At 40.1% G+C, this 27,175-nt stretch overlaps 1 protein-coding gene across 6 annotated transcripts in view; it reads left to right on the forward strand.

Moving 5' to 3' along the window:
* The window catches only part of RAB23 (RAB23, member RAS oncogene family), a 39,631-nt gene that overhangs the window by 5,567 nt on the left and 6,889 nt on the right, over nucleotides 1-27,175 (forward strand). For 4 of the 6 annotated variants that reach the window (XR_004285086.1, XR_004285087.1, XM_032340333.1 and 1 more), the window contains exons 2-6: nucleotides 1,088-1,302; nucleotides 9,008-9,093; nucleotides 22,452-22,608; nucleotides 24,345-24,427; nucleotides 26,239-26,331. Coding sequence is in view for 4 of the 6 variants with exons in the window: in XM_032340333.1 (XP_032196224.1) it covers nucleotides 1,148-1,302; nucleotides 9,008-9,093; nucleotides 22,452-22,608; nucleotides 24,345-24,427; nucleotides 26,239-26,331 (574 nt within the window). In the remaining 2 variants the exon portion in view is untranslated. The remainder of the gene's footprint in view (nucleotides 1-1,087; nucleotides 1,303-9,007; nucleotides 9,094-22,451; nucleotides 22,609-24,344; nucleotides 24,428-26,238; nucleotides 26,332-27,175) is intronic. The other 2 variants (XM_032340335.1, XM_032340336.1) reach the window with 2 other exon arrangements.

Consider the following 27,175-nt stretch of genomic DNA (forward strand, 5'->3'; position numbering starts at 1 on the left):
ACTATAACATATAATAGTAGTCAGGAACGTAACTAGTAATTTTCCTAAGACATATGAAGAAATTGACTTTCTGTTCTTTTAAATCTTAAGTGAAAACAGTACACATTATATTACTTTCATTATATTAGTAACTGTAACTAGTCTGAAACTAAGAAAGAATATGTGATGTAAGATTATTTGTAAAGGAGTCATTGTAACCTGAACAGTAAAGTACTGTAAGAGTCCAGAGCTGTCACACACTTGTATATTATTATACACAATTTTTCTTTGGGGTTCTTTTCTAGGGATATTAATTATTACCTCTGAGGTCAAACAAGCAGTTTCCTTAGATTTGGTATTTATTGCCCATGTGGTGTAACTATGGAGGATTTACTATGTTGTATAAAACTAAACTGCCTTTTTTTTAAACTACCATTTTTTGAATACTTAATTTTCACTGTGCTAAGTGCTTTGTATGTACCATTGATAAACAATCTTCTGAGGTAAGTATCCTCAGTAAACTGAAGCTTAAAGAGGTTAGCCAGTAACTTTACTTAGCCCAGAACTAGTAAGTGGCAACTTTACATAAAACCTCAACTCTAACACTGCAGTCTTAGTCTTAGTCTTAGTATCACTGAAAGATAGAACTATGCAGTCTAGGCATTTATTAATACCTGGGTGTCATGTATTGTGTGCTATTATTCAGGATTCAGAAATGAATGATGTTATTGTTCCTCCTTTCAACAAACCTACATGATCTAAACAGGGTGGTAGGGGGACCTCCATCATGGAAAAATTCTTGCAATGCACTATAGTTATTTCTTCATAAAGCAATTATAGCTTATTTTGTACAATTTTTGGGTTGTCTGGGTGGCTCAGTTGGTTAAGCATCTGACTCTTGGTTTCAGCTTAGGTCATGATTTCGGGGTTCTGGGATCTAGCCCCACGTCAGGCTCTGCACTCAGCAAGTCTGCGTGAGATTCTGTCCCTCGCCCTTTGCCCCTTCCCCTGCTCACACACTCTCTGTCTCTCAGATACATAAATCAACCTTTAAAATTATTTTATATAATTTTTATGTTATGAAAAATAATTTCATTTTAAACCACAGATTGAGAAGATCTGATCACCTGGAATTAAAGTTGGCTCAGAAACCTTTTCAACTGCAAAAATGTTGGAGGAAGATATGGAAGTGGCCATCAAGATGGTGGTTGTAGGGAATGGAGCAGTTGGAAAATCAAGTATGATTCAGCGATATTGCAAAGGCATTTTTACAAAAGACTACAAGAAAACCATTGGAGTTGATTTTTTGGAGCGACAAATCCAGTATGTACTTGGCCATTTTATCCCCTCAGTGTTGATTTGTGAACTCAGTATAGCCCAAAGTTAGGATCCAGTCTGGAGGCAATGGCTAATGAGATAGTTGGTGGTGGTTTTCAAAATACTCAGTCCTGTGTGTGTTGTTTTGTTTTTTCTTTTTCCTTTCTCTTTAATGTTTCAAGTTTGTATTTAAGTTCTAGTTAGTTAACACAATATATCTTTATCCTCCTTCTCACTGTTCATCTATTTTCCCCCCTTTTTTCATATGTCCCTCCCTACCCTTCCTGTCTTGTATCTGTTTTATATTTATGGGTGGCACCTAGCTTACTTCTTAAACACAAACTGATACTTGACTCTCATGAGATTTCTGTCCACTACAAGCTCAACTGGACATTTTGCAGGTTCAGTCCAGACCACCACAATAAAGCGAGTCAAATGAATTTTTTGTTTTCTCAGTGCATGTAAAAGTTATGTTTACATTGTACTGTAGTCTGTTAGGTGTGTTAGTTATGTCTAAAAAAATAATGTATATACCTTCATTTAAAAATACTTTCTTGGGGCGCCTGGGTGGCTCAGTGGGTTAAGCCGCTGCCTTCGGCTCAGGTCATGATCTCAGGGTCCTGGGATCGAGTCCCACGTCTGGCTCTGCTTAGCAGGGAGCCTGCTTCCCCCTCTCTCTGCCTGCCTCTCTGCCTACTTGTGATCTTTCTCTCTGTCAAATAAATAAATAAAATCTTTAAAAAAAATAAATAAAATAAAAATACTTTCTTGCTTAAAAGTGCTAACCATCCTCTGATCTTTCACGAAGTCTTAATCTTTTTCCTGGTAAAGGATCTTGCCTTGATGTTGATGGCTGCTGACTGATCAGGGTGGTGGCTGCTAAAGGTGAGGGTGGCTGTGGTGATTTTTTAATATAAGACAGCAGGGCACCTGGGTGGCTCAGTGGGTTAAAGCCTCTGCCTTCGGCTCAGGTCATGATCTCAGGGTTCTGGGATCGAGCCCCACATCCGGCTCTCTGCTCAGCAGGGAGCCTGCTTTCCCCTCTCCCTGCCTACTTGTGATCTCTGTCAAATAAATAAAATCTTTAAAAAAAAAATATATATATATATGAAATATAAGACAACAGTGAAGTTTGTCTCATCGATTCACTCTGCCTTTCAGGCATGATTTCTCTGTAGCACATGATGCTGTTTGAGGGCATTTTACCCATGGTAGAATTTCATTCAAAATTGAAGTCTTCTTAAACCCTACTGAATCACTATATTGTATACCTGAAACTAATGTAACACTGTATGCTAGCCTTACTGGAATTAAAATTTTTTTTAAGTTTTTTTTTTTTAAAGATTTTATTTATTTATTTGACAGACAGAGATCACAAGTAGGCAGAGAGGCAGGCAGAGAGAGAGAGGAGGAAGCAGGCTCCCTGCTGAGCAGAGAGCCTGATGTGGGGCTTGATCCCAGGACCCTGAGATCATGACCTGAGCTGAAGGCAGAGGTTTTAATGCACTGAGCTACCCAGGCACCCCTGGAATTAAAATTTAAAACTCAAAAAAATTCCCTCAAATGCTCTGCTACTCAATCAATTCAGTTTATTTAATATTCTAAATCCTTTGTTGTCATTTCAACATTCTGCATAGCATCTTCACCAGGAGCAGATTCCATGCCATGTTCTTTCATAGTAAGGAACTCCTCATCTGTTCAAGTTTTATCACAAGATCAAAGCAGTCAGTCACATCTTCAGTCTCCACTTCTAATTCCAGTTCTCTTGCTGTTTCCACCCTTCTGCAGTTACTTCCTCCATAGAAGTCCTGAACCCCACAAACTCATCCATGAGAGTTGGAATCTACTTCTTTTTTTTTTTTTTTAAGATTTTATTTATTTATTTGACAGAGATCACAAGTAGGCAGAGAGGCAGGCAGAGAGAGAGAGAGAGAGAGAGAGAGAAAGAGGGGAGAAAGCGGATTCACTGCAGAGCAGAGAGCCTGATGAGGGGCTTGATCCCAGGACCCTGGGATCATGACCTGAGCCGAAGGCAGAGGCTTTAACCCACTGATCCACCCAGGTGCCTCTGGAATCTACTTCCAAAGTCTTGTTGATATTTGCCCTCTTCCAGTGAATCACAAAATTTTTTTTTTTTTTTTAAGAATTATTATTTATGGGGGCGCCTGGGTGGCTCAGTGGGTTAAGCCGCTGCCTTCGGCTCAGGTCATGATCTCAGGGTCCTGGGATCGAGTCCCGCATCGGGCTCTCTGCTTGGCAGGGAGCCTGCTTCCCTCTCTCTCTCTCTCTGCCTGCCTCTCCATCTACTTGTGATTTCTCCCTGTCAAATGAGAAAATAAATCTTAAAAAAAAAATTATTATTTATGTATTTGACAGAGAGAGAGAGAACATGAACAGGCGGAGTAGCAGGTGGAGGGAGAGGAGGAAGCAGGCTCCCTGCTGGACAGGGAGCCCTACGTGGGGCTCAATCCTAGGACCCTGGGATCATGATCTGAGCCCAAGGTAGTCGCTTTATCAGCTGAACCACCCAGGCGCCCTGAATCACAAATATTCTTAATGCCATCTAGAATGTTGAATCTTTCCTATAAAACTTGCAATTTTCTTTGCCCAGACACATCAGAGGAATCACTGTCTGTGGCAGCGATAATCTTACACAATGTATTTCTTAAATAGTAAGGCTTGAAAGTCAAAATTACTTCTTGATCCATGGGACACAGGATGGATGCTGTATTAACAGACATGAAAACAACCTTCTTTCATTGTATATCTCCATCAGAGCTCTTAGGTGACCAGTCCATTGTCAATGAGCGGTCAGATTTTGGAGTAATGTTTGTTCTCAGCAGTAGGTCTCAATAGTGGGCTTAAAATATTCAGTAAACTGGGTGCCTGGATGGCTCAGTTAGGTAAGCATCTGCTTTTGGCTCAGGTCATGATCCTGGAGTCCCAGGATCGAGTCTCACATCCGGCTCCGTGCTTAGCAGGGAGTTTGCTTCTCTCACTGACCTCTCTCCTCTCATGCTCTCTCTCTCAAATAAATGAAATAAAATCTTTAAAAAAAAATTTAGTAATGGGGTGCTTGGGTGGCTCAGTGTGTTAAAGCCTCTGCCTTCGGCTCAGGTCATGATCTCAGGGTCCTGGGATTGAGCCCATCGGGCCCTCTGCTCAGCGGGGAGCCTGCTTCCTCCTCTCTCTCTGCCTGCCTCTCTGCCTACTTGTGATCTCTGTCTGTCAAATAAATAAAATCTTTAAAAAAAAAATTTAGTAAACCATCAGGTAGACAGATGTGAGTAGTAAATTTAGCATAATTCTTAAAGGCCCTAAAATTTTCAGAATGGTAGATAAGCATTGGCTTCAACTTAAAGTTACCAGTGGCATTTGGCCCTAACAAGGGAGTCAACCTGTCTGTCCTTCGAAGCTTTGAAGCCAGACACTGACTTCTCTCTAGCTATGAACATCACCATCTCCTTCCAACAGAAAGCTGTTTTATCCACACTGAAATGCTGTGGCTTAGTGCAGCACCACCAGGAATTCTCTCAGCCAGAGCTTCTGGGTAACCTGCTGCAGCTTCTCTGTTGGGACCTGCTCCTTCACTTTATACTTTTAAGCTACAGGGGCCTCATCTTTCCTTCAACTTCATGAACCCTTGTCTGCCAGCTTCAGACTTTTCTTCTGCAGCTTCCTCACCTCTCAGCCTTCAGAGAATTGAGGAGAGTTAGGACCTTTCTCTGGATGAAGCTTTGGTTTAAGGGAATATGTGGCTGGTTTTGTCTTCTCTCCATATCACCAAAACTTCCTCTGTACAGCAGTGAGGCTGTATTGCTTTCATATCATCTGTGTGTTCACTGGAGTAGCACATTTGTTTGTTTATTAAAGTAATCTCTGCACCCAACTTAGGGCTCGAACTCACAACCCTGCGATCAAGAGTCCTGTGCTTTACTGACTGAGCCAGCCAGGTGCCCCTGGAGTAGCACTTTCAACTTCCTTCAAGATCTTTTCCTTTGCATTCACAACTTGGCCAACTGGCACAAGAAGCCTAGGTTTTAGCTTATCTCAGCTTTCAACATGCTTTCCTCACTGTATTTAATCATTTCTAGCTTTTGATTTAAAGTGAGAGATGTGTGGCTCTTCCTTTCCCTTCAACATTTAGAGGCCACTGTAGGGCTATTAGTTGCCTTAATTTCAATATTTCTATGTCTCAGGGAATAGGGAGACCCAAGAAAGGGGAGGGAGATGGAGGAAGGGCTGATGGGTGTAACAGTGAGCGCACACATGACATTGGTCCACTTAGTTGTCCATCGTCTGTGGAAGCAGTCTGTGGAACCCCAGGACAATTACAATAGTAACATGAAAGATCACTCATAGAGATCACCGTAACAAATATAATAATGAAAAAGTTTGAAATATTGCAAGAATTACCAAAAGGTGGCACAGAGATACAAAGTGAGCAAATGCTGTTGGAAAAATGGTGCTGATAGAATTGCTGAAGGCAGAGCTGTCATAAACCCGCAATTTGTAAAACACACTGTCTCTATGAAGCACAGTAAAGCGAAGTGCAGTGTAGTAAGGCCTGCCTGCTTTATCTCGAAGGACAGTTACCTATCTCTCGGAACAGTTTTCAACTATTGCAGCATCCTAAGACTATCTTTTTAAAAATTAATTAATAAATAAATTAATTAATTTAAAAAAAGATTTTATTTATTTTTTTGGCAGAGAAAGATACAGGGAGAGAGGGAACACAAGCAGGGGGAGGGGGAGAGGGAGAAGCAGGCTTCCCACTGAGCAGGGAGCCCTATGCGGGGCTCCATCCCAGGACCCTGGGATCATGACCTGAGCTGAAGGCAGATGCTTAACAACTGAGCCGCCCAGACTTCAGCAGGAAGTCAGCTTCTCCCTCTCCCTCTCCTTGTCACTCCTCCTGCTTGTGCTTACTCTCTCTCCGGCAAGTAAATAAAATCTTAAAAAAAAAAGTAACAATTTTTGTTTTTTAGTTCTGAGAAAGATTTATTTATTTATTTGACAGACAGAAATCACAAGGAGGCAGAGAGGCAGGCAGAGAGAGAGGAGGAAGCAGGCTCCCTGCTGAGCAGAGAGCCCCATGCGGGGCTCAATCCCAGGACCCTGGGATCATGACCTGAGCCAAAGGCAGAGGCTTTAACCCACTGAGCCACCCAGGCGTCCCCAGAACTTTTTTTTTTAACTTTTTTTTTTTATATAAGATTTTATTTATTTATTTGACAGATAGAGATTACAAGTAGGCAGAGAGGCAGGCAGAGAGAGAAGAAGAAGCAGGCTCCCCGCTGAGCAGAGAGCCCGATGCGGGGCTCGATCCCCAGACCCTGGGATCATGACCCGAGCCAAAAACAGAGGCTTTAACGCACTGAGCCACCCAGGCGCCCCTCTGAGAACTTTTTTTAAAAAGGATTTTACTTATTTATTTGATACACAGAGAGAGAGATCACAAGTAGGCAGAGAGGCTGGCAGGGTGGGGGGGAAGCAGGATCCCCGCTGAGCAGAGAGCCCGCTGCGGGGTTCAATCTCAGGATCTTGAGATCATGACCGAAGCTGAAGGCAGAGGCTTAACCCACTGAGCCACCCAGGTGCCCCTAGTCCTGAGAACTTTTAAAGATATTTCATTTCGGGGTGCCTGGGTGACTCAGTGGGTTAGGGCCTCTGCCTTCAGCTCTGGTCATGATCTCAGGGTCCTGGGGTCGAGCCCTGCATCGGGCTCTCTGCTCGGCGGAGAGCCTGCCTCTACCCCGCCCCCCCCCCCCCCCCCCCCCCCCCCGCTCTGCCTGCCTCTCTGCCTGCTTTTGATTTCTGTCTGTCAAATAAATAAATTAAAAAAAAAAGATACTTCATTTCATTTCATTATAGTTGACACACAATGTTAACATTAGTTTCAGGTATACAGTGGAATGATTCAACTTATCTCTATAGGTTATGCTCTGTTCACTACAAGTGTAGCTGTGTCTGTTTCCATATAATGCTCTTACAGTGTCATTGGCTATATTCCCTGCACCTTTTATTCTTGTGATTTATTCATTACATAACTGGAAGCCCGTGTCTCCCAGTCCCCTTCACTCATTTTGCCTATTCTTTCACACCCCAAACATATTTGAAATTGTAGGGACAAACTGACAGGTATTAAAGAAATAAGTAACATTAAACAAATCTGACTAGCCTAGACATTAGCATTAAAGATAGTTGTGTTCATTGTTAAATTTCTAATTTGTATTCTATTACCATCTTTTTTTTTTTTCTTTTAAGATTTTATTTATTTGACAGATATCACAAGTAGGCAGAGAGGCAGGCAGAGAAAGAGGAGGGGGAAGCAGGCTCCCTGCGGAGCGGAGACCCCCGATGCGGGGCTTGATCCCAGGACCCTGGGATCATGACCTGAGCCGATGGCAGAGGCTTTAACCCACTGAGCCACCCAGGCGCCCCCGCTATTGCCATCTTTTAAAAATACTTCTGTTTACTTCCTTTCTCAGATATTTTAAGGGGATTCATTTTAAGCCTTCATGGTGTGCTCATTTTTGTATTTGTTATCTGAACCAAATTAATATTTTAAATATACAGTTGGTCATTATTTGTAGATTCCATATTTATACTTTAAGTATACTATTGGTTCTCATTATTTATAGGTTCCATATTTGCAACTGATCTACATGCTAATAGCTGTTTGTAACCCTAGAGTCAGTACTCCTAGTGCTTTGGTAGTCATTTGTGGATATGCACAGAGCAGCAAATATTTGCTACGCTACATGCACATTCTCAACTGAGGTCAAACAAGGCAACCCTCTTCCTTCTTTTTTCATCCCTCGCACTATAAACAAGTGTTTTCTCATCTCTATTTTTGTGCCACATTTTTTAACTTCTTGTTGATGATGTCGCTGTTTAAAATGTCCCCCAAGCATAGTGCTATCTAGTTTTCCTAAGTACAAGAAGGCTATGATGTGCCTTATAGAGTAAATATGTATGCTAGGTACAGTTCATTTACGCATGAATTACAGTGCTTTTGGCCTTGAGTTCAATGTTAATGAATTAACAGTATTTATTAAATAAGTTATCTTTAAACAGAACCACAAGAAACCAAGGCTGTGTATTGATTTGTTAGGTGAAAATGTAACTAGTTGTCACAGGAACCTAACTTTGTATTTCCCCTAGGAACAGTATTTCAGTATTTGATAATTTAGTGTTTGCAGTGATTTTATAGAACATAACCACTGTGAACCAGACAATGCACTTATAACAAAAGAAGAGTAAATTTTTAAGTTGTAGGGCAACCAAGCTTCTTCTTCTCTCCCTCCCTTCCTTCCTTTTTAAATTCCTTTTTTGCTTCCTTTTTTTGTTTCTTTCCTTTCTTATTCTTATCTGGGACCCATTAGAATGTTATAGCAAGAGGACAGCAAGTACTAACCTAAGAGAATCCCCTTCCCAGTGCTGCGGGTCCTTTGACTATTGTTAAAGGAGAAAACAGGACAGGTAAACTTAAATCATGTATGAAGTTATAGCTTTGGAGGAATGTTTTTCCCCCTTTAGTTTCACTACTGGTGGTGGTATCAGCATTTAAAAGCACTCAGACTTTTTAAGGTGAAAACCAGCAGTGCAGTTTTAAAACCTTCAGATTTGAAAAATAGAAATATGCACAAAGCTATGTTACTAAAGATGTTTTCTTTACATATGAAGATAAATTCATCTCTTGTTCCAGAGTCAATGATGAAGATGTCAGATTAATGTTGTGGGATACAGCAGGTCAAGAGGAATTTGATGCAATAACAAAAGCCTACTATCGAGGTAAATTGTGGGGTTCGTTTATTTGGGCGTGTTCTTTTGGCCAAACAAAGAACTTCACTTTTTTTTTTTATTCCACATAGAAGAGTTTCTTACTAAGAAGACTTGAATTAATTTCAAAGTATTTTAAAAAACCTCTTAGGTCCTCATTATTCCCCTAATGAACTTGTTGAGTGGTGAATAATACTTTCTACCATGGATAGTTCTTATCTGCCTTGGAATTAGATGACTCATGTAGGCATTCCCAGTTCTAATCAGTTAGAAACTGTTCAGTGCCTACCTCTGACCACATGGAGATGACTCTATGGTCAGAGAGTGGAAACCGGTATGAAAAAGTGAAGTCCCTGCAAATAAGATGACACTTTGTTAAGATGCATGAAATTGCATGGATAAAGCCATCTTGGTACTATGAGAGTTAGGGATGTGTGAGATCATGCGAAAGGAAGGAACTCCATCTGTAGCACTGACGAGTCTAAAATGCGGGGTTAAATTCCTTAAGGAAAGCTGAAATTTCTAAATGGAACCTGAAGTTTCCATTAACATTTTCCTCTAAAATTTTGTCCTTTTGTTTTGGAATTTATGACAGCATTTTCAGTGTTTCTCTGCCTTATTGCTAATGGTGATTGTCATGAGAACAAAGTAACCAAAGGCTCCATATAGTCCCAAGTGGCCTCAGAAATTATTGACACTTGCATATATAGATTGTTTTTTACCACTTTTGAAAATGTGGGGAACTTGTAATAATGGCCACAGAGGTCTAATGAAAATATAATTACACTAACATATAAACAGCCAAAGAAGTTGCCTTTCTTGGTACCAGGGAAACCTGACTTCCACTGACTCCTCTAAGAAGACGTTCTGTTTCTTGAGAAGAGAGGTGCACCTCTCAGGTCTCACTCTAACAATGCTACCACTACTTCTCATTCTGTTTACTGTGTCCCTGAAGGCTTCCTGGGGCAGTAGTTTTTTTTTTTTTTTTTTTTTAAAGATTTTATTTATTTATTTGACAGAGAGAGATCACAAGTAGGCAGAGAGGCAGGCAGAGAGAGAGGAAGGGAAGCAGGCTCCCTGCTGAGCAGAGAGCCCGATGCGGGACTCGATCCCAGGACCCTGAGATCATGACCTGAGCCGAAGGCAGCGGCTTAACCCACTGAGCCACCCAGGCACCCATGGGGCAGTAGTTTTGACTGTTGCTCTCCTGTGGATGTTAGTTTGGATGTGGAACACCTGTAACATGGTGTGAGGCAGGAATTATGTTCTTATGGCTCAAAGCTCTTAGATTAGATGGCATTTTTATCAAATCATTAATTTCATGAGCATTGACACTATTGATTAACAGGCCTGGAAATTAAAGTTAATTCTTAAATTTTATTTAAAAAATTTTTTTGAGATTGTTTATTTGAGTGCAGAAGAGTGCACAAGTTGGGAGGAGAGGGAGGAGCAGGCTTCCCATTGAGCAGGGATCCCGATGTGGGCTCCATCCCAGGACCCTGCAATCATTACTCCAGCCAAAGGCAGATACTTAATCGGCTGAGCCACTCAGGTGCCCTAAAGTTAATTCTTGAGTAAAAATTATTTGTATTTTCGGGGCGCCTGGGTGGCTGAGTGGGTTAAAGCCTCTACCTTCAGCTTGGGTCATGATCCCAGGGTCCTGGGATGGAACCCCGAATCAGGCTCTGTGCTCAGCAGGGAGCCTGCTCCCAACCCCCCAACTGCCTGCCTGCCTCTCTGCCTACTTGTGATCTCTGTCAAATAAATAAATAAAATCTTTAAAAAAAAATTATTTGTATTTTCTTAGTGGGGTTATTACCACCACACCCCCTCACCCCATTCACATGGAAAGAAAACAAACAAAGCCCCTAGTGGAAATATAAAAAAAAGTAGTAGGAGTACATGAGATTTTCAACGTTTTCACCTAGCTTTTTTCTCTAAATTCTCATTATGAAATATGTGTTCTTTTGTGAGGAAAAGAGACAGGTTGGGTTCTTCCTTTTTTTTTTTTTTTAAGATTTTATTTATTCATTTGAGAAAAAGAGGGAAAGAACAGGGGGGAAGGGCTGAGGGAGAGGGACAAGCAGATTCCTACTGAGCAAGGAGCCCAGTGGGGCTCCATCCCAGGACCCTGAGATTGCAGTCTGAGCCAAAGGCAGATGCTTAACTGACTGAATGAGCAGATGCCCTTGGGTTCTTGGTTTTTAGGCTTTTGACAATTCGAATGGCAGTATTACTTTTTAACCAGTATGGTTATTTTTGGAAAATGGATTTGTCATGTGTATCTCTAATCTATAAAAGCAAAACTGTGTTAGTCTATAATTATCCCAAAATAAAGTTTAACTTGAAAAAAAGGCAAAACTTGTCAAATGTCAAAAATGATTTGATTTGCACATAAATAGAAAAGAGAAGATGTTGGAACTGTACTATTAAGTAGATCACTTGGATCCTTGGTTTAAAAAAAATAAAAACAGACCAGGTAGCTAAAAATATTTTGTAGTTGAGGAATTCATGCTTTCTTAAGTTTTATCCCATGAGACTATGGATGTTCAACATTATAATCTTTTAATTTTTAAAATTTGACTCATCTGGCTTGTTGTATGCTTCTTATTTAGTACTTTTTAGGTGTGTACAATATCTGTAAAAAACTTTCGTTTTCAGAATCTAAAAAAAGGACCCATAATTGTTAGTATTTACTTGTCTTATCTTAATTTACGGTGGGTGCTATTTAAATTTTTTTCCGCTTTGTTTCATTTGGGCTACAAGGCGTCAAGCAGCTTTGGTTTCCCTACACTTAACATTTTATTTTATTTTTAAAGATGTTATTTATTTATTTGAGAGACAGAGGAAGACCGCACAGAGGGAGAGGGATAAGCAGGCTCATGACCTGAGTCCAAGGCAGATGCTTAACTGACTGAGCCATGAGCGTCCCTACACGAGCGTCCCTACACTTAACGTTTTTTTTTTTTTTAATTTTTTATTTTTTATAAACATGTATTTTTATCCCCAGGGGTACAGGTCTGTGAATCAGCACTCACCAAAGCACATACCCTCTACACTTAACGTTTTAACTTAAAAGTGATCTTAAGCATATAAATAGATTATCTCTTAATAGCTTTTCTTAAGAGGGTATGTGTGGTGGTGAGCACTGTGTATTGTGTCAGGCTGATGAATCACAGACCTGTACCCCTGAAATAAATAATACTTTGTATGTTAAAAAAAGAAAAAAGCTTAAATGTAATTTTTAAAATTAATTATTTTTATTAACATATAATATATTATTTGCCCCAGGGGTACTTAGGCATTTCACAGCACTCACCATATCCCATACCCTCCCCAATGTCAGTAACTCCACCGCCCTCTCTAAAATGTAATTTTTTTTTAGTTAACCATGTTAAAATGGCAAAGAGCATGGGATGCTGAGACAGGTCTTGAGTTTCAGCTTCTTTTTCTAAGTTATAAGAATAAACATCACATCCCAAAATGAATTAAGGAATAAACAGTGACAATTATATGTAAATTTGGGAAATGACATATTGAATATTCTTAAATGCTTTCCTTTGGGATTCACCAGAATGCTTTGGTTGCTGAGAAGAGAAAAGCAACCTCAAAGTAACTTAAACTACAAAGAAAAGTAGAAGTAGCGTAGCTTTTAGTTATAGTTTGTTCTTACTCTAACCTCTGATTCTCCTGACTTGCCACACTCCCTGTGTGGGGTTCCTCATGCTGAGTTTCCTCTTGGGGGCAAGATTGGTACCAACAGCGATGGAAGCCACAGGCTTTGTTCATATCCTTGGGGGTAGCGGTTAATTCCCACAACCGTGGATCAAAAGTCCTGAGCTTTTATCTGATGAGATCACCCTGGAGCGGATCACTTTAAGTAGAGGAATGTGATTACCCTAATTGGCTTGGTGTACTTCGGTCCTTCTCCCCCAGAGAAGAGGGTGGGTTCATCTGCCTAAACCATATGGCTATTATGAGGGAGAGGTGTTCTCAGGGAGGGAGGGTAATTGGATGCTAGCTAGGAAACTGGATAATCATCTGCTACTAGTTCAGGTTCAAATATGATAATATAATTAAATAGAAACGAAGACTAGGAACAGGATGTAACGGCTGGGAAGAATGCATTAAGATACCGATTTATTGATGGAAACACCATGCCTTACAAAATTAGGACTTACTGATTTATGTCCTAGAAATGTATTATTCAAAATACATAAAATTTTTAAAAAATTTATATTTAAGAAAATTTTTATTATAATTCATTAAAAAAAACCTACCATATAAAAAAACCATTGTTAGGGGCGCCTGGGTGGCTCAGTAGGTTAAGCCTTTGCCTTTGGCTCAGGTCATGATATCAAGAGTCTTTGGATCAAGCCCTGCATCAGGCTCTCTGCTCAGCAGGGAACCTGCTTCCTGCTCTCTCTCTGCCTACTTGCAATCTCTCTCTCTCTTTCAAATGAATAAAGAAAATCTTAAAAAAAAAAACAAAACAAAACCATTGTTTAAAGGCACCGTTATATTCTTAGAATACTGCATTAATTGTATAGGGAGACATGTTGAAACATGACATTGTAAAGAATAGAGCATAGATCATGTTAGAAATCCTTATGGGATCCCAAGTGACTCCTCTTAAATTCTTAAGTCTATCTAGACAGTAGACACCATACTTAGTACAGAAAGTTATGTACAGTATAAAACATTTTCATTATAGTTTTTTTACTGTGATTTGTTTCTAAGAAAAAAATGGTTTTGACTGACAATATAGGGAAATGAAGTTATAAACTTGAGACCTGTTATCTGAGATTATGCTCATAAACAGAAGGAAACATTTTTTTTAAAGTAACATCTTTCATGAACATAAGTGAATATAAATTGTTGGAAATGAAATAGCTCTGGACAAGAAGCTATTTATAAATTTCCATTATAAATGCAAAATTAAGGGACAGCAGAATTAGACTATCCAAATCTTTTAGATATGGTTTAAATTATATGAGCACGGAATCTGTGATAGATTGATTCATTAAATAATTTGTGTGCTTCACATTTTATAGATTATCAATAAGAATAAGGGCCAGGCATTTGAAATCCAGAATAATAACTATAATATATATAATTTTAAAACCTGTGTTTCTGATTGGCCTGCCTTATTAAATTTTATGCCATGTTGTATAGAGCATTGTTTTTTAAACTGTCATGTGCACATTAATTCCCTGGGGAGCTTGTTAAAATGCAGTCTCTAATTTAGTATAAGTGGATGGCTCTGAGATTCTGCATTTCTGCAACCTCCCAGGTGACCCTCATGCTGCTGGTCTTCAGCAACACTCTCAAGTCTAGAGGCCGTCTTTTAGGGTCTTTCAGAATTTCTTTTTTTTTTTTTAATTTATTTGATAGACAAGTAGGCTTAGAGGCACGCAGAGAGAGAGAGGAAGGGAAGCAGGCTCCCCACTGAGCAGAGAGCCCTATGCGGGGCTCGATCCTAGAACCCCGGGATCATGACCTGAGCCAAAGGTAGAGGCTTTAACCCACTGAGCCACCCAGGTGCCCCTATGGTCTTTCAGAATTTGAGGACAGAATTTTCTGTAAACATTATGTATCTTGAGTATTTTCTGAATTGCATTCAGAAATAGTAACTTTTTTTGAAAGATCTTATTAATTAGAAATAAGTATTTGCCAATGGTGATCTTATAATTGACACCAAAATTTTATTCAGATCTTTATATTCCTGATGTGTGGATAAGTGGAATAGTTTGTTAATTATTTGAAGTGATTCTTTTGTGGGTGTTTTACTGTTATCCGTGATGCAAAGTAACTTCTAATGGTGTGATTCTTAGAGTAGGTATTATTGAAGGAAGATTGACTGGTAGGAAAATAAAGGTCTTTTTAAAAATACATGGATACGGGGCACCTGGGTGGCTCGGTGGGTTAAGCCTCTGCCTTTGGCTCCTGTCATGATCTCCAGGTCCTGGGATCGAGCCCCACATCCAGCTCTCTGCTCAGCAGGGAGCCTCCTTCCCTTCCTCTCTCTCTGTCTGCCTCTCTGCCTACTTGTGATCTCTGTCAAATAAATAGATAAAATCTTAAAAAAAAATGATAAAATAGATGGATAGGAAACACTGGCTACCATTAAGTATCAAGGGTGTAAGATATGTCCAAGTGACTGCAACAGAGAAATTAAAGCATTATTAACATTTTTAAAGAAACTTTATTAACTTTCTTTTTTTTTTTTTAAATTTTATTTATTTATCAGAGAGAGAGAGGGGGAGAGAGCGAGCACAGGCAGAGGCAGAGGGAGAAGCAGGCTCCCTGCTGAGCAAGGAGCCCGATGTGGGACTCGATCCCAGGACGCTGGGATCATGACCTGAGCCGAAGGCAGCTGCTTAACCAACTGAGCCACCCAGGCGTCCCCTTTATTAACTTTCTTAAAGATGACTGGTACCAACATAGAACTGGAAGTCAAAGGAAGAAAAAGAAAGGATAACAGTATAGGATCATTTTTCAATTTAGAATATTTATAGGGGTGCCTGGGTGGCTCAGTTGGTTAACATCTGCCTTCGGCTCAGGTCGTGATCCCAGGGTCCTGGAATTGAGCCCCACATCGGGCTCTCTGCTTAGCGGGGAGTCTGCTTTTCCCACTTCTTCCCATTTGTGCTCTCTCTTGCTATCTCCATCTCTCTCAAATAAATAAATAAAATATTTTAAAAATATTTATAGTAGTTGGTATGTTGAACAGAGTTCATGAATTTACCAAAATGCAACTTCTGTTTTGTCTCTCACCATCCCTGTGTTTTTAGTAGGCAGTAGGGGGAGAGAAGGTTCTTTCTTGATCCTCAAAGAAAACTCCTTTCAGCTCATGTCTTTTCTGGTCACTGTGGTCACTCTAGTTTTTTCACCTGCCTCATAGTTATTTCTAGTCATAAACATTATCCCATTTTGGTGGTTAGAATAGCCAGTCTTGTGTATTAATCAAAACTACAAATATAACTTAGCATTAAATCTCTTATCTTCCCTGGGTTTTTTTAATAGGCAAGTTAGTATCTACACTCTGGCAAGAGAATTTTGGTTGCTTCCTTCCTCTCACTTTTCTTTGACTTGCTGGAGATGTGTTTTCCTTCTCTGCAGTCACGCCCAGGGGAAAATGGAACTGGGAGACCTAAGCACTCTTTTTTTTTTTTTCTTTTTAAGTAATCTCTCCGCCCAACATGAGGTTCAAACTCACAACCGCGAAATCAAAAGTCACATGGTCTGATCTGCTAAGCTAGCCAGACGTCCCAGACCGGAGCACTCTTGCAAGTGCTTTTATTTGATGGTGGGGCCCCCCAGGTGGCAGGTGTTCCAAGATGATTCTTTCTCTAGGGATTGTCTGGGATTCCTCCAAGGTTCCCATTTTGGGGGATATACATGTATACTTGATTTTCTTAAAAAAGATTTTATTAATTTATTTGACAGAAAGAGAGAGATCACAAATAGGCAGAGAGGCAGGCAGGGAGAGAGGGGGAAGCAGGCTTCCCACTGAGCAGAGAGCCCGATGCCAGGCTTGATGTGGGGCTCGATCCCAGGACCCTGAGATCATGACCTGAGCTGAAGGCAGAGGCTTAACCCACTGAGCCAGATGCCCCTGTATACTTGATTCTTGCAGTTTCTTTTCCTCCTTGCTGCCTTTTGCAGGAGTTGCGTTCCACCTCTGCCCTCTGTGCTAAACCCCTATCATCCAATAAGCAGTCCTATGGGACATGAGTTAAAAATGACCCCATGCTAGATTATCTCTGAAATGTGGCTTACCTCTCTCCATATGAAATTCCTGTGCATTCTTTGTCTTGCTATCAACAGGAGCACAGTTACTCCCAAAGGCAGCTCTTTTCTTTTTGTCTGTTGGTCTTGCCTTTTTGCTGTTGTTCCCAGCCATGCATCTTCCTCAGGTTTGAATCAAGGCACCATCAGTCCAGAGTGCCCCCAACTGCCAGGAACACATCCCAGGCTACTTAAGTAGTCTTACTAAAGTCCATTCCTTCTAGATTAAGATGAAGGAGGTAATGATAGTACTTTCCCCCGTAGCACCCCACCTTAAGGGAGAAAGAAAAGGGTCACCTGGGTAGCTCAGTTGGTTAAGTTTTTGACTGTTGATTTCAGGTCACGATCTCAGGGTCATGGGATAGAGCCCCATGTTGGGCTCCCTGCTCAGCGGGGAATCTGCCTATCCCTCTTCCTCTACTCTTCCCCCCTACCCCCTGCTCACTCTTTCTCTCTCCCTCTCCCTCTCTCTCTCTCTCAAATAAATAAGTGAATAAAATCTTTAAAACAAGAGAAAGAGAGAAGAGTTAGTGTGGCCAGCATTTCCTCTAAAGAAATCCTTTCCCCTTCTTGTCATTTCTTAAAAAAAAAAAATTCTTGAAGTGCCTGTGAGGGAGTTCCAAAGTTGTATAATGGATTTATGGGCATTTCCTTTGTAAATTCTGCAAAGAATGATCTTCCCACACTTATTTGGAATCTGGTATTTGTCATCTGTCTTATTGTCATCTCAGTCAAAATTTTGTATAAAAGGTCTTTAACTTTTTAAAGTATATAATTGGGCTCTTTTGGTGGGGGAGGAGGGAGGTTCCTAAGCAGAAAAGAACCATAATGCATCACAATTTCACAGAGTATTTATATATCTGAGTGATAATATTCAGTGAGAGGAAATTAAAATAAGTTGTCCATCATTTCTCAGAATTACTGTATCTGCAAAAGTAACCCACAAAACAGTTCTTAGCACAACTTGGTGGGCTGGTTTATTTGGTAGGTGATCCCAGGGAGAAGGGGGAGAAAATGGAAAAAAACCTATGAAGGGAGCATTAATGAGCTAATTATTACTGTAGGCAATTGGAGAATCAGTCCCTGTGAGGAACCATGTAGCCATGCCTCAAGATAGTCCCTCCAAAGTGATGCTGAGGTTTTATCCCATCTCCCATACCTTCAAATTCTCCCCAGAGCTATCAGTTTCCCTTAGGATGGGCTAGCCCAAGAGTCTTTCTGAAGCATCAGTAAAAGCTCAGGTTCAGAAGAGCTGGTGTGGGGTGCCTGGGTGGCTCAGCCAGCTAAGCATCTGACTTCGGCTCAGGCCGTGATGTTGGGGTCCCGGGATCGAGCCTTTTATCAGGCTCCCTGCTTCTCCCACTCCCTTTTCCCCTGCCTGTACTCATGCGTGCACTCTCTTTCTCTCTCTCTCAAATAAATAAAATCTGAAAACAACAACAACAACAAAAAGCTGAGTGCCACCTGCAGCATATGCTTTGAGGATATTAACAACAGGCAGGAACTGTCCACAGCTATGGTGAAATTCAGGTGTCTCTACCCATATTCGTGTTTACCTCCCTTGATTGCTTAAACATATGTAACAGTACATCTCCCTTCTCTTTAGCCTAGCACTTTAGTACTTTTCCACTTTCCTTTGGTCTCTCCCCACTCAGTCTCCCACTAAATAATTCTGGGGTTGTTATGGACATACTTTTTCTTTTATCTGTTGGTTTATTGATTTTTTTTTTTAAAGATTTTATTTATTTATTTGACACAGAGAGATCACAAGTAGGCAGAGAGGCAGGCAGGGAGAGAGAGAGAGAGGAGGAAGCAGGCTCACTGCCGAGCATAGAGCCCGATGCAGGACTCGATCCCAGGACCCTGAGATCATGACCTGAGCCGAAGGCAGCGGCTTAACCCACTGAGCCACCCAGGCACCCGGTTTATTGATTTTTTAAACAACATTTTGGGGTGCCTGACTGGCTCAGTCCCTAGAGCATGTCACTCTTAAGCTCGGGGTTGTGAGTTTGAGCCCCGTGTTGGGTGTAGAGATTACTTACAAATAAAATCTTAGAAACAAAGAAAGATTTTTTTAAACAACATTTTGCTTTTCTGAGTTAATCATTCTTGCTGCCCATATCTCTGGCACCATCTTCTCGGCTTTTTTATACATTATTATTAAAGTATACTTCCTCTAAGAGTTTCTTGTTTTGTATTTTTTTAAAAGTGTCTTTGTCTTTTTTAAAGACTTTGTATCCCTGCAAATACCCTAATGGGCCCTCAAAGAACTATTGACTGGATATAAAATTCTAGGTTTTGTTTGTTTGTTTGTTTACGATTTTATTTATTTATTTGAGAAAGAGAGTGAAGGAGCACAAGCAGGAGGAGCAATAGAGGGAGAGGGAGAAGCAGGTTCCCCACTGAGCAGGAAGCCCGATACAGGACTGGATCCCAGGACCTTGGAATCATGACCTGAGCTGAAAGCAGATGCTTAACCATCTGAGCCACCCAGGTGCCCTAAAATTCTAGATTTAAACCTAATAGAGTTTTATAATAAATAATAGTAAATAAATAAAATCCTTATTTATTTATTTATTTTAAAGATTTTATTTATTTATTTGACAGAGATCACAAGTAGGCAGAGAGGGGGAAGCAGTCTCCCTGCTGAGAGAGAGCCCGACATGGGGCTCGATCCCAGGACCCCGAGATCATGACCTGAGCTGAAGGCAGAGGCTTTAACCCACTGAGCCTCCAGGTGCCCCTAAATAAAATCTTTAAAAAATAATAATAATAATATCTTTTTTTTTTTTTTAAGATTTTATTTATTTATTTGAGAGAGCGACAGTGAGAGAGAGCATGAGCAAAGAGAAGGTCAGAGGGAGAAGCAGACTCTGCATGGAGCTGGGAGCCCGATGCGGGACTCGATCCCGGGACTCTGGGATCATGACCTGAGCCGAAGGCAGTCGTCCAACCAACTGAGCCACTCAGGCGTCCCCCTTTTTTTTTTTTTTTTTAAAGATTTTATTTATAATAATAATAAAATCTTAAAAAAAAGTTTCTTAGTCAAAGTGTAATGAAATGATGTTTTAATTTATTTTATTTATAGTTTAAGTAAATATTAGAGTTCAAGTAAATATAAATTTACTTACTAGTATCTAGTGTGATCTTGTCAGTGTTGGGGGTTATTTTATTTATTTTTTTTTATTTTATTTTTTAAACATATTGTTTTGTTTTCTTTTGTTTTTTTTTAAAGATTTTACTTATTTATTTGACAGAGAGAGATCACAAGTAGGCAGAGAGGCAGGCAGAGAGAGAGGAGGAAGCAGGCTCCCTGCTGAGCAGAGAGCCCGATGTGGGACTCGATCCCAGGACCCTGAGATCATGACCTGAGCCGAAGGCAGCGGCCTAACCCACTGAGCCACCCAGGCGCCCCCATTTTGTTTTTTTGAGAGAGAGAAAGAGGTGAGGGAGAGGGAGAAAGAGAATCTTAAGCAGGTTCCATGCCCAGTGTAGAGCCAGACATGGGGCTCTATCTCACTACCCTGAGATCATGACCTGAGCCAAAATCAAAAGTCTGACACTCAACCCACTGAGCCACCCAGGCATCCCTTGTCAGTTTTTTTTTTTTTTTAAATATTTTATTTATTTATTTGACAGAGATCACAGGTAGGCAGAGAGGCAGGCAGAGAGAGAGGAGGAAGCAGTTTCCCTACATAGCAGAGAGCATGATGTGGGGCTCGATCCCAGGACCCTGGGATCATGACCCAAGCCAAAGGCGGAGGCTTTAACCCACTGAGCCACCCAGGTGCCCTCCCTTGTCAATTTTATTTCTCCTTAAATTCATGGAAAGTGTTAGGGTGCTTCTGTCTGTGTTGTACCTTGTCCCCTGCCCCATTTTTTATATTAATTTAGACAATTTTTATAATTAATACAGTCTTTGGTATAAAAACCTGTTTTAGAGTAGGGAAGGTTTTCCCATATGAAGCCTCTGCTTTTACATGGTTTGATGGTTTTTCTCTTTCATGCTCTTTTGCTTTCTACTACAATATTCCCATTGGTGGTACACACATGTTTTTTGGCCATAGAGTATCTTAGGCAGCCCAGTCTTATTAGGAAAGTCCAATACCTGAGGGATCTGGAAGGAAAGAGTAACAGTAAGAAAACGTGCCTTGATTCCAGAAAGTCCTCTTGATCCCAGGGTGATTTTCTCTTATTGCCTATGTATCTGCTTTTGTCACCATGCTGCCTGATTAATGTAACATCTAATTACAAAAGAACTTTCAGGGGTGCCTGGCTGGTTTAGTCAGTAGAGCATGTGACTCCTGATCTCAGGGTTGTGAGTTCAAGCCCCACATTGGTGTGGAGCCTATTTAAAATAAAAGGGCTTCTTTCAGAAGGTTGCCACTTAATGTGGTAATTCAAAGTTAAAATATTGTCATTCAGCATGGAAATTACAATATAGTCATTGAGTAATAAGAACTATGCAGTTAAACAGGATAAAAAATGACGGGCACCTGGGTGGCTCAGTGGGTTAAGCCGCTGCTTTCGGCTCAGGTCATGACCTCAGGGTCCCGGGATTGAGTCCCACATCAGGCTCTCTGCTCAGCAGGGAGCCTGCTTCCCTTCCTCTCTCTCTGCCTGCCTCTCTGCCTACGAATGATCTCTCTCTGTCAAATAAATAAATAAAAATAAAAATAAATCTTAAAAAAGAAAAAACAACAGGATAAAAAATGAAATTAAACCTTTTCCTCTATTTTAAATAAATAAATAAATAAATATATATTTTTTACTTTTTTTAACCTTATGGTACTGATTGTTAAATTATGTTCATTAACATCACTGGTATTCTGCTACTAAAATAAAATAAGAAAGTTTTTTTAAAAGTAAATAGAATGAGAAAATTATGATTTTTCTCAAATTTGTGCTGAAAGAAATTCAGAAGCAAATGGTAGATATTAATAGGAAGAACTTGACAAAAGCTTGTCATTCTTACTTAGCTTACCATTCTTTCTTGCCTTTTTTTTTCTTTTAAAGATTTCATTTATTTATTTGACAGAGAGATCACAAGTAGGCAGAGAAGCAGGCGGCGGGGTGGTGGGGGGGAGCAGGTTCCCTGCCGAGCAGAGAACCCCCTATGGGGCTCGATCCCAGGACCCTAAGATCATGACCTGAGCTGAAGGCAGAGCCTTAACCCACTGAGCCACCCAGGCATGCCTCTTTCTTGCTTTTATAATATTCAATATCATTATTTCATGGTGTTCTGAAAAGAATATGTCCAGTTTTTTTTTTCCAAGCTTTTATATAACAATTAGTTAATAAGAATGAATAGTTAGTAAGAATGTACACAATTTTAAGAACCACTGGTTCTTGAAATTAGAAAATAGAATTTGTATGTTAAAACATAAACACAGTGCTGCAAAGGTGAGCTCAATATTCATTTACATAAAAATGGTTTTGCTAAACCTAAAACTAATATAACATTGTATCTTAGTTACACTTCAATTAAAAAAAATGGTTTGAATAGGTAAAAGTTGCCCTCATCCTATATAGGATTGCTTCATTAATGTAAATAACATTCTTATTTTGTGACCTTACAGGAGCCCAGGCTTGTGTGCTTGTATTTTCTACCACAGACAGGGAATCTTTTGAAGCAATTTCCAGTTGGAGAGAGAAAGTAGTAGCTGAAGTTGGAGATATACCAACTGTGCTTGTGCAAAACAAGATTGACCTCTTGGATGATTCTTGTATAAAGAAGTAAGATGTCAACTTTTGAGGGGGAGGTGGTAATTCTGTAAAGTTAAAACCTGTTTTAATTTTTGTGTGGATTTAAAAATTTTAGGAAACACTTTATAGAGACTGCCTTAAATTTAAATTTTCTGTGAGCTATTCTAGGTGATTGGTTTGGGTTTAAAAAAAGTTCATATGAAATCATAAGTAGAGAAAATTACAGGAAATAAATTTTGAAGGCTCTTTTAGAATTCTAGTTTTAGGTCTTATACCACAAATCCAGCTCTTGATGTTAAAGCAAATCTAAATTTAATATTAAGAAAAACATCCCTGTATGTTTTAATATCTAGAGCAAGTAGCTAATCTATGTTGATGAGTTTAAAGGGGTGAGTAGTTCAGATTCATATTGTTTTGTGTATTCAGAAATACTATTCAAATTTGTGAACAGAGCATTTGAATAATTTCTGTCTGTATTTGCTAGCTTTGAAAAGTCTTTGGTTTTTATCTTGTTTGTATGTTCTTAATATTAGTTATCTGTTGTTGTATAACCAATGGACCCAAAACCTAGTGGCTTAAAACAACAATTATTTATCATTTCAGTTTCTGTGGGTCAGGGATTTGAGAGTGGATTAGCCAGGTAGTTCTGGTTCCAGTTTTTCGTGAACTTGGCAGTCGCGATGTTGCCCAGGATGGTAGTCGTGGCAACCTCGACTGGGGCTGGAGGATCCACTTCTGGGACGGCTCCCTCACTTGGCTGTTGTCAGGAGGCCTTAGTTCCTTGCCATGCGGACCTCTCCCTGGGGCTGCTTGAGTGTCGGCACAGCATGGCAGCCAGCTTCCCCCAGTTGGGATTCAAGACAGTACAAAGCAGAAGCCATAATGTCTCTTAGGACCTCATCTCAGAAGTCAGATACTATCTCTTCTGTGTATTACTGATCACACAGACTAACCTTGATTACAGTGTAGGAAAGGCTACATGAGGGTTAAAAACCAGGAGGAAGGTAGGGGGAGGGTGGAATCATTGGGAACGATTTTTTTTTTCTTTTTTCACTGGGAACGATTTTAAAGACTTTTAAAAAAAATTTATTTGAGAGAATGAGAGAGAGAGAGCAAGCGAGCATGAGAAGGGGGAAGGTCAGAGGGAGAAGCGGTCTCCCCGCTGAGCAGGGAGGTGGATGCAGGACCGGATCCCAGGACTCCAGTATCATGATCTGAGCTGAAGGCAGTTGCTCAACCAACTGAGCCACCCAGGAGCCCCCTTCGGGAACAATTTTAGAGCAGAACTACCACAGTCTTAGTAAAACTGTGGAGTCAGATCAGGAGTCATAATAAAACTAAAATTAGGAGCATGCTCTCGTAGACACAGTTAATATGATGACTTGGGTTTTGGCAGCAAAGTAGTTTCATAGCCAGTATGAGTAAAATAAGGAATGTAGCATAGGGTTTTCAGAGTGCACTTAAATTCAAATGTTTTTAAAAACAAGAAAGTAAGTTAACTTCAGTATTATATAAAGAAAAGAGATATTTAGCCATTTTAAGGCTCGAGTTCAATGACTATAGAAATGACAGTATAGTGGTGTTTATCCCCCAGGAATACTGAAAACTAAAAATCCTGTCTCAGCGCTGTGGACATAGCTTTCAACTGGGCTGGAAGGTCTGACACCCCCCACCCGCAAGCTGTATTCAGTAAATGTAATAAAAATGATCTTTTAAAACTGGCTATCAGAAAGTACCTTTTTTTTTTTCTTTTAATCAATATATAGTGAAGAAGCTGAGGCACTGGCAAAAAAGTTAAAGCTAAGATTCTACAGAACGTCAGTGAAAGAAGATCTAAATGTGACTGAAGGTAAACTGCTTTAAAAAAAAATTAATAGCAGAAAGTTTGTTTTATTCTACTTACATTTTTTCTATTGTGGTTACCAGAAATCATACATATAATAAGAACAGAATTTTCTTGTCAACAATCAAGTAAAATTTAGAGACATGATGCTTCTTTCTTAGAGTCCTTAACTAATTACCAATGACTCTGAATACTTGTTACTCCCTATAGAAAAACTTTAGTGGGTTTGGTTTTGTTTTGTTTTTTATCTTTAAAAATATAACGTATATATATGAGTGTGTATGCATGCATGTGTTTTTCATGCATACCTCTTCAAGTTACTGACTTGTTCGAGAACTCCTTTGTAGAGGTTATTCCATTAGATGGTTACAATGACCTTAATTTATTGGTGTGAGTGTCTTTAAAAAGATTTATTTATTTGAGAGAGCGAGCAGGGGAGGGGCAGAGGGTATTATCAACCAGACTCCCTGCTAAGTGCAGACCTAATGTGGGGTTCAGTCCACAACCCATGAAATAATGACCTCAGCCCAAACCAGGAGGTGGGTGCCCAACCAACTAAGCCACCCAGGCACCCCTCATTGTTGGGGGGGTTTTCTTTGGTTTGCTTTTTTAAAGTAATCTTTGTCCCCAGCATGGGGCTCAAACTTATGACCCCTAGATTAAGAGCCCCATGCTCTACTCACTGAGCCAGCCAGGCACCCCGACCTTAATTTGTTTAGTAATATTTCCCAGTTTAATAAATTGACAGTAGAAGAAGGCAATTATTTTTCTCATTCTAGAACTGCTACTTCTTTTATTAGATTGCAACTTGATTATTACTCAAGTGTCTTCTAGGTAGTTTTTTTCACCTAAAGGAAGGAGATATCTTGAGCATCTGGATGGCTCAGTAGGTTAAGCATCTGGTTTTGGCCCAGGTCATGATCCATGGTCCTGTGATCGAGTGCCGCATTGGGCTCCCTGCTCAGCAGGGAGTCGGCATCTGCTTCTGTCCCTCTGCCTGCTACACTCCCCAGCTCATGCTCATGCATGCCTTCTCTCTCTCTCTCTCTCAAAAATAAATAAAATCTTTTTTAAAAAGGGGACAACTTTTCAAGACTGAGTTAGTGTAATGTTCTGAATTTTGATCCCTATTCAAGTACCTAAAACTAATAACTACAAGTATTATTTTATTTCTTTGCTACTAAAATGCCATATGTATTTATTATGACCATTGTACTTAGGTATTGCTCAAATAACTTTTTTTTAAGATTTTATTTATTTTTGGGGTGCCTGGGTGGCTCAGTGGGTTAAGCCTCTGCCTTTGGCTCAGGTCATGATCCCAGGGTCCTGGGATCGAGCCCTGCATCGGGCTCTCTGCTCGGCAAGGAGCCTGCTTCCCTCTCTCCCTCTGCCTGCCTCTCTGCCTACTTGTGATCTCTTTCTGTCAAATAAATCTTTAACAGAAAAGGAGCACAAGCAGCGGGAGTGGCAGGCAGAGGGAGGGGGAGAAACAGGCTTCCTGAAGAGCAGGAACCCTGATGTGGGGCTCAATCCCAGGTCCCTGGGATCATAACCTGAGATGAAGGCAGAGGCTTAACCAACTGAGCCACCCAGGAGCTCCTGCTCAAATAATTTTTAAAAGTTTAATTTTTTCAACTAGATCGTATACTTCCAATTTAATTTTAATGTGTTTAGTAAGGATGAATGAAAGAATACAGGTATTTCAAAAATAAATAAATGTTTTTAGGAAGTATACAATAGACCGTGACTGATAAGAAATAACAGATTTTACATGCGTAAATTATACTGACTTGGTAAGATTTTTGTTTTTATTCTAGTTTTTAAATATTTGGCTGAAAAATACCTTCAAAAACTCAAACAGCAAATAGCTGAGGATCCAGAATTAATGCATTCAAGTAGTAACAAAATTGGTAAGTACCCAAGAAATTTTAATCCCATATTTACATAAATTTTCCATTAATTATTATCATATTTATTTATTTTTTTAACCATCTCTTAATTTTTTTTTTTTAAGATTTTATTTATTGATTGATTTGACAGACAGAGTTCACAAGTAGGCAAAGAGGCAGGCAGAGAGAGAGGGAGAAGCAGGCTCCCTGCTTGAGGGAGCCCGATTTGGGGCTTGATCCCAGGACCGTGGGATCATGACCTGAGCTAAAGGCAGAGGCTTTAACCCACTGAGCCACCCAGGTGCCCCCCATCTCTTAAAGTTTTAAGTAGGTCCCATGCCCAACGCAGAGCCCAGTGCTGAGCTTGAACACAAAATCCTGAGATCAAGACCTGAGCTGAGATCAAGTCATATGATTAACCAACTCAGCTACCCAGGCACCCATATTTATTTTAAAAAAGATTTATTTAGGGGCACCTGAGTGGCTCAGTTGTTAAGCGGCTGCTTTCAGCTAGGTCATGATCCCAGGATCCTGGGATTGAGCCCTGTGTCCGGCTCCCTGCTCTGCGGGGAAACCTGCTTCTCCCTCCCCCACTCCCTCTGCTTGCGTTCCCTCTCTCGCTGTCTCTGCCAAATAAATAAATAAAATCTTAAAAAAAAAAAAAAGGTTTATATATTTTAGAGAGAGCAAGTACAGAGAGGGGTAGAGGGAGAGAGACATTCAGACTCCACACTGAGTACAGAGTCAGATGTGCGGCTTAATCTCAGGACCCCGAGATCATGACCTGAGATGAAGTTGAGAATTGGATGCTTAACTGAATGAGCTACCCAGATGCCCCTACATTTTTATTTATTTTTTATTTTAT

This window comes from Mustela erminea, chromosome 4, assembly GCF_009829155.1.
Source record: "Mustela erminea isolate mMusErm1 chromosome 4, mMusErm1.Pri, whole genome shotgun sequence".
Lineage (NCBI taxonomy): Eukaryota > Metazoa > Chordata > Mammalia > Carnivora > Mustelidae > Mustela > Mustela erminea.